The sequence below is a fragment of the Lolium rigidum genome, chromosome 5 (assembly GCF_022539505.1).
Source record: "Lolium rigidum isolate FL_2022 chromosome 5, APGP_CSIRO_Lrig_0.1, whole genome shotgun sequence".
NCBI classification, from domain to species: Eukaryota; Viridiplantae; Streptophyta; class Magnoliopsida; order Poales; family Poaceae; genus Lolium; species Lolium rigidum.
The window spans coordinates 34302085-34309113 of NC_061512.1; the positions used below are offsets into that span (position 1 = coordinate 34302085).

Consider the following 7029-nt stretch of genomic DNA (forward strand, 5'->3'; position numbering starts at 1 on the left):
TCCTCGGCTGCCTCCGGCGAATAAAGAGGGGCACACACTGGGCTGCCTCATCTCGTCCACACAAACCCTAGCCGCCACACAACCTCCACCGTAGTGCCACCCCCACCTCCTCTCTCTCAACCCCATCGAGGGAATCCATGTCTAGTCCAGGTGGTCGGCGAGGCATTCGAGGACCTGGGCGTGGTCGTCGCGGATGGGGCCGCCATGTTGGAGCAACATCACCCCGTCGCTCGCTGTCGCATGCGTCGTCGTTGTCTTCGCAGGAGGCGAGGTGCTTCGAGTTCATCCTCCGCATCGACGAGGACCACCTCGGCATCAAGCGGCTCCCGAACAAGTCCGCCGAGTTCGTTGACGACGCTGATACGGCCGAGTTGCAACTGCGGGATGCTAGATGCGACTTTTGATGGTGGCCTGTCGAGGTCTTGTTCGACGGGCAGGGTGAGATGTACCTGTAAACCAGGTGGGACAAGTTCGCCCGCGCCCACAACATCGATGTCGGCTGCCTACTCACTTTCCTCTACGAAGGCGACGGTGAGATGATCGTCAAGGTGTTTAACAAAACATCCTGCCATATGCACTACCACACCGACGAGTGAGGACACCGACAGCTAGTATTGTTAGAGTGCTTTTTTTTTTGCAGCGAAGATGGCCACCGGTCAATTAAAGCCACTGGTGTAGGTTTCTGGATTTTTTTTCTGCAGATGCGGAGAAGGGCGGGCACAACAACCGCCAGCTGGATGTTCTAGTTTGGGTGACTGAGCAGTGAAAACACGAAACCTGTGAGACCAACACTAGTTAGATTTCCTCATTTTACAATATTTCAACCATGTTTCAAACTATATAGTAGTTTATGTAGTATTTTATATGTATGGTTAAATAAGAAGATAAAAAAAAGATAAAATATTATGCGTCGGGTTCGCTGGGTCACCTTCAGATGCAAACAGATGCGCAGTAAAAATAACTAGTATTTTTATGAACACGAAGAGGAGAGAAGAGCAATGATGAAGACAAAACTGTAGAACAGCGAAGCGAAATTCGTGCACAAGTAACATGTACGGAGCAGGCAGATAAACCCACCCGACAGCAGGGCCCATCAACCCTGGTGATCGTGCGTGGTCATTTTCGCGCGTGGGAGTCACACTCACACTCACACAGCGCATGTGGTTTTCTTGGCCCCCAGCTAGCTCGACTCGACTGCTTCTGCACCCCGACGTGACTCCGCCTTTTATTTCCCTTTCTATCTTTTCATTTCAGGTGTCACGTCATTCTAAAGAAAATGTAGGTGTCGCGTTAATTACATTTCTTCTTATCTACTTATTTTTGGTTTGGTTGTTTGAGATTTGATCTATGGCAGTAGTTTTCAACGCAATTTTTGCTACTCTCATGGCATTATTACACTTGTAATTTGCTACCGCTCTATGCTTGATCGGCATCCGAGATGTTTGCTTTCAAGTTGACCTAAAAGGTATGATGAAAATTTAGTATGTCACCCTCTCAAGACTGATACGTAGCAATAAAGGTCATATGCATCGCTCGATGAAAAGAAGGTTTGCACCAACTATTTCAAAGAAAATGCGGACATACATGTTACTCTTTTTTGTTTCCGGATTTGAAGTTTTGTGAACATAGCAATTGAGGTGTATTTATCGAAAAGACAACTGATTTGTAAGATGCGGAAGAGAGGCCCCAAAAGTCACAATGTAAAAATTGATTCTTTTACCCAGGTTACAAATCAACAAAATTTAGAAAAAAAAATGATGGTACATGTCTTTCTTTAATATCTATGTACTAGTTTTTATAGAACTTTCAAATGTTTGTAATCGTAGATTTTGACTTTTCAAATAGAAAAAAGAGCATATGTACACCGAGAACATGTAGTACTTAAGACAAAATAAAAATAAAAAGCGGAAGTTTTTCTGGGACACATATATTTGTTTGTCGCATATGTCTGCAAAGTTTTGCGAAAAGAAAGGATATTCTTGTCCTAGTCCAAAAAAATGTGCTAAAAAGCAGTTTTGAACCATCAAATTTGTTAATTTCACTCATGCCAAAAATAACATATCGTTTGTTTGCGGAACTTTGATCACATAAGGAACATCATATTTTTTCAGTATGCTCTTGAGAGCCGTTTTGAAAATTGGACAAAGTCTGCATTTGACATCACAGTGTGGTTTATGGTAATCTAGCTTGTTTCATTTATTTTATTGTCTGGCTGATTTTCTGTTTGGCATTCGTGCCTATTTTCCGCAATAGATTAAAAAACGAGTTCATCCTAGCATACTTTAGCAAACACAGAAACTGAGCCTAAGCCTTAACAAATATCCCTAAACAACATGGGGCTAAGCCTAAACATATAGCCCTACAATAATGCAAAAATACTTGCAGGGTCGCGTAGGCGCAAAAGAGTCTGGCGATGCATTATGACGGCCCAATTATTCTGCACACCCACACCAACACCCTCGCTGCCATTATTATTTCTGCCACACTCCCTCCTCCTCCTCCTCGCTATCTATTCCTTCTTCCCATCGCTCGCCTTCCACATCGCAACCCAACGTCCCAACCTCGCAAACACAACCAAACCAAAAAAGCTAGCCAAGAACCCAAAGAAAGGCAACAAATTACCAAGCAGCACCAGCAGAAGAAGCAGCAGGTCGGGAAGCAATGGCGTCGGACCTGGGCTTCGAGGCGACCGAGCTCCGGCTCGGCCTGCCCGGCGGCGGTGGCGGCGAGGGAGGAGACCAGGCGAGGGGCGGCAAGAGGGTTTTCGCCGAGACCATCGACCTGAAGCTGAAGCTGGAGCCGGCCGGCGAGCAGGCGCCGGCAGAGGAGGATCGTCGGGCCGACGTGGTCGCGGCCGCGGCTGTGAAGGAGGAGCAGGAGGAGGTGGCGGTTGCCGACGCCGGCGGGAAGATGAAGCGGTCGCCGAGCCAGAGCAGCGTCATCACCGTCGCCGCCATGCCCGACCCCGCCGAGAAGCCGCGCGCGCCCAAGTACGTGTCCATCTCTCTGCTCTGCTCTGTTCTGCATGTGCGGGTGCAGCTCATCTTCTTCGTGTAAACCTCTTGCTATCTTGTTAACTGATCGCCCGCGAGCTTTCACAAAATTTCATCAAAACACGAGCCTAGCTTCGTGATTACTAGGTTCACTTGTTTGCGAGCAAAACCATCGTGATTAATCGGCTAGCTCGACGAAGAACGGCCATGCACTTGGTAGCAGTACTCTGCTTTTCCTGCCATGATCGGCCTAGTTCGTACTACTGTTTACACGAAGAAGATCATCAGATCGGTCATCGGTGGTCACTGATCATCATGGACATATTTTCCTGGAGAGAGGGAGAGATGCACGACGGGTGAGATCTATGGAGAGATTCACATCCATCATCATCATCGGCAGAGAGACAGGGGCACGTTACGTGTGGGGGCAGTGGGAGACATCGCCTAGTGCCGACACCATAAAAGAAACCCACACACACAGCACTGCACTGGAGACTGGACTGCTGCCCCTCCTCCATCTCCCTCTCTTGCACAGTTTACTTTCTTTGTCCACGTCGCCATCATTTCCATACTACTATCACTGACTAGTATCCTGACGCTACAATGCAAATAGTGGAAAAGATACTTAATAATACTGCCCATACTGCCCCTTCTCGGCCATGCAGGGGGAATACGGGCATGGCCCTACTGCTATCTTGGGTTCGTCTAGATCTATCTGCCCCCCTTGTCTTGATCTCCCGCTCTTATCTCCTTTTCTGTGAATCACGCTCAAACTTGCATTCTGTGCCACTTTGTCTTTAAGCATGAAGAAAAAGATGGGTGAAAAATAGTTACTATGGGTGTATTTTTAGTTATAGTGTGTTATGGAGTGAAAAATGACTTGTTCAATGCATATACACATACTATACCATGCAGATAGCTAACTCTGCTTACAACTTTGAATGGATGGAAAAATAAAAGGAGAAAGGTGGGTTGCTAAGTTGGAAGAGAAGATACATGCATGTGTGGCACCACGCAAATTTGTTTGCCTTTTCCATGATTTGATGCCACTCCCCGGCGTGTCTCATGGACCACTTCCATCCACATGTATTCTATACATTACAAATATTTCTCCTACATTTTTTTACAAACTAAAGTATAAAAAAGGAGGAATTAAACTAGTTTCAACTGTTTCTTAACATGATGGGGTCAACAAGAGTCTGCACGCCTAAATTTGTGATGAAAGTATACTTAAGCAAAGTTTTATCAGATCACTGATTAACTTGGTGGTTTATCAGGGCGCAAGTGGTTGGATGGCCGCCGGTCAGGTCGTTCCGGAAGAACATCCTGGCGGAGAAGTCGTCGCCCGCCGCGGCGTTCGTCAAGGTGAGCATGGACGGCGCGCCGTACCTGCGCAAGGTGGACCTCAACATGTACAAGACCTATCAGGACCTCTCCAAGGCGCTCGAGAAGATGTTCAGCTCCTTCACCATCGGTATGCATGCACCAAACTATTTTGAATCCACCCTGAAAATTAATGAATTTGCCGAGATCACGCCATCCTTTTTTTTTTTTGAAGATTGCTATCCAGCTAGCTTCAGTTTTTGTGAACTTTGCTACAAAACTAATTATAACCTATAAAGTTACTGGCTATTTGGTACATGCGTGCATGACTTGCATATATGATTGCATTTCCTTTTGCATGTGTGGTGGTGGTCACCATGTGGTTTTGCCAGGGGTGCATGATTTGCAACGATCCTTGGTAGGTGTCTTGCCTGTCCTGTCTCTGGCATAATGCCTTTGTCTCCCTAGCGTATGTACTCACAGCTATCTCATGATCATGGCATCTGATTAGCTAGCTAGCTTAGGTTGATTCATAATTAGTATGTGCTGTTCTAACTCAATACACAATAAAGCGTGCATCTTAAAAAACATGCATATACTCAGCAACAACCAACAATTATTTTCTAAAAAACAATATTTTTTCCTATTGTGGTGATTGTAGATTTTTCGCTTGTTGAATTGATACTGAACTTTGTTCAGACACTTTCCAACGTTAGCTAGATAACAACAGCTCTGGACTAACACTATACTTTCCATTGGCAATTGTTACTTATATTCTAGAATGAGATTTTAATCTCAATTGTTTGTCAAACAGGAAACTGTGGATCTCAAGGGATGAACGGCATGAACGAGAGCAAGCTGATGGATCTGCTCAACGGATCCGAGTACGTCCCGACGTACGAGGACAAGGATGGTGACTGGATGCTTGTCGGTGATGTCCCGTGGGAGTGAGTGAAGCAAGCTTAATTCTCCTTATGCATAATTCTCTATTTCTGCAATTTATTTTCAGTCACCTGAAGTACTACCCTGAACCTTTGACAAGCGTTCATCGAATGTTTTGTATAACTCCTCATCATTTTACGTGGAAATGACTTATTTCAGAATGTTCGTCGAGTCATGCAAGCGCCTCCGGATAATGAAAGGATCAGAAGCTATTGGCCTTGGTTAGTTAGATTTCTCATAAGTTTCAGATCAGCAGATAAAATGTTTTTTTCTCAGGAGGTTTGGTCAAGTTTCAGGCCTTTGTTCTGATTGTTGCTAACAAATTGCACGACCCTTTTTGTTTTGAAATTTTTCAGCACCAAGGGCGATGGAGAAGTGCAAGAACAGAAGCTGAGGAGAGCATGAACAGAATGAGATGCAAGAATCAAAATATATATGACTTTGCTTGCTCATCCCTGTATCATATCCCCTATCCTAAGTCTGTATCTTCTGATCAGTGAAGTCATTTTGGTTTGTGATATTTTCTGGTCCGGTCAGTCAGTCTCAAGTCTCATCTTGTCATATACATAAGAAAGAAGAAGCCAAGAACAAGTGTGTTGTATCTCTACCTGTCTGTGACATAACTGTCTCTCTTTTTGTTTTGCTCTTATCTGTTCATCCTTTTTTTTCTTCTTCTTCTTCTTCTTCTTCTTATGTCTCTTCTTGGCGCAAAATGCAAAAGCACCTTATTAATTTTCCTCGTTGCAGTTTGTCCAGCAAAAGATGTTTAATTATCATCATGGTGTATCAAGAGAACAAATATTTACTCTAAGGTGCTAAATGATAATTGTATTGTATTATGAGTTTGCATGGTGCTTCCCTTGTTTTGAAATATTCTATTTTGGTGTTGTAAACTTACAATGGTGTTGCATTGTTTCATAAGAGCATTCAGTAATAGAGATGCTTTGTTCTGTGATGCATTGTGGACATATAAACAATGTGTCAACCAGGATGTCTATATTTTATATGTGGAGGATGAGCCAACTGGGAGAGATAGACAGAAGCATGCCATGTGCACACACTGATTTTATATACCAATCACCAGCTCTCACTACTATTATGAGGCATCACACTTTGATGCATCTTTTGCTGGCATGTACTATTATACATGCCATTGTTTGGTATATTGTGCCCTATGTCATGATAAAGGGTGCAAGGTTGGACAAAGTTGAGTTGTCCTTTCCCTGTTTTCTAGTGAGGGGAGAGAGAGAAGCCCAACAAAAGAAAAACATGAAGTGCTGGAAGGTGTTGCCATGATTTTTGGGAACTTTCAGCTGTACCTTCCTAGCAATGAGTATCTTCTCCCAACTAAAGGTGCTTTTGCATGTTAGATTAAGCAAAACATATTTCCCTTTGGAGATCATGTCCCCTTATAATGATGGCAGCTTTGAGTCTTTCAAGTGCCATTGTCCATCTCTGAAGACGATCTTGCATTGCTTCTACCAAGAGATTGTTCAGTATAAAGAGACCACTAGGATATTATTTCCTTCCATCCATGGATCATCTTTTGAGTAAATAGATAATTTGTCTCTTAAGGTTGCAGCATAAGAAACATGTAGCGTATCAAAGCATGAACCGCTTCCACACGAACAGTCAAAACTTGTTAAGTACAACCATTTTAGATCGAATGTTTACGGATTCGGAACAGCACAAATATGAGCATAAAAATAAACCAAAATATCAGTTAAATGCTCGAAGAGTGTCTCTTACTAATAGAATGCAGAGAAAATGT

The 7029-nt window shown here is 43.8% G+C and overlaps 1 protein-coding gene across 1 annotated transcript; it reads left to right on the forward strand.

Annotated features, from left to right (window-relative positions):
* The first annotated feature begins 2633 nt into the window (after positions 1-2633).
* LOC124653394 (auxin-responsive protein IAA30-like) lies at positions 2634-5865 on the forward strand. The gene is made up of 5 exons (XM_047192456.1): positions 2634-2990; positions 4271-4467; positions 5131-5263; positions 5418-5479; positions 5615-5865. Exons 1-5 carry the CDS (start codon positions 2662-2664, stop codon positions 5650-5652), a joined length of 759 nt encoding a protein of 252 aa, XP_047048412.1. The 5' UTR covers positions 2634-2661; the 3' UTR covers positions 5653-5865.
* The last annotated feature ends 1164 nt before the right edge of the window (positions 5866-7029 follow it).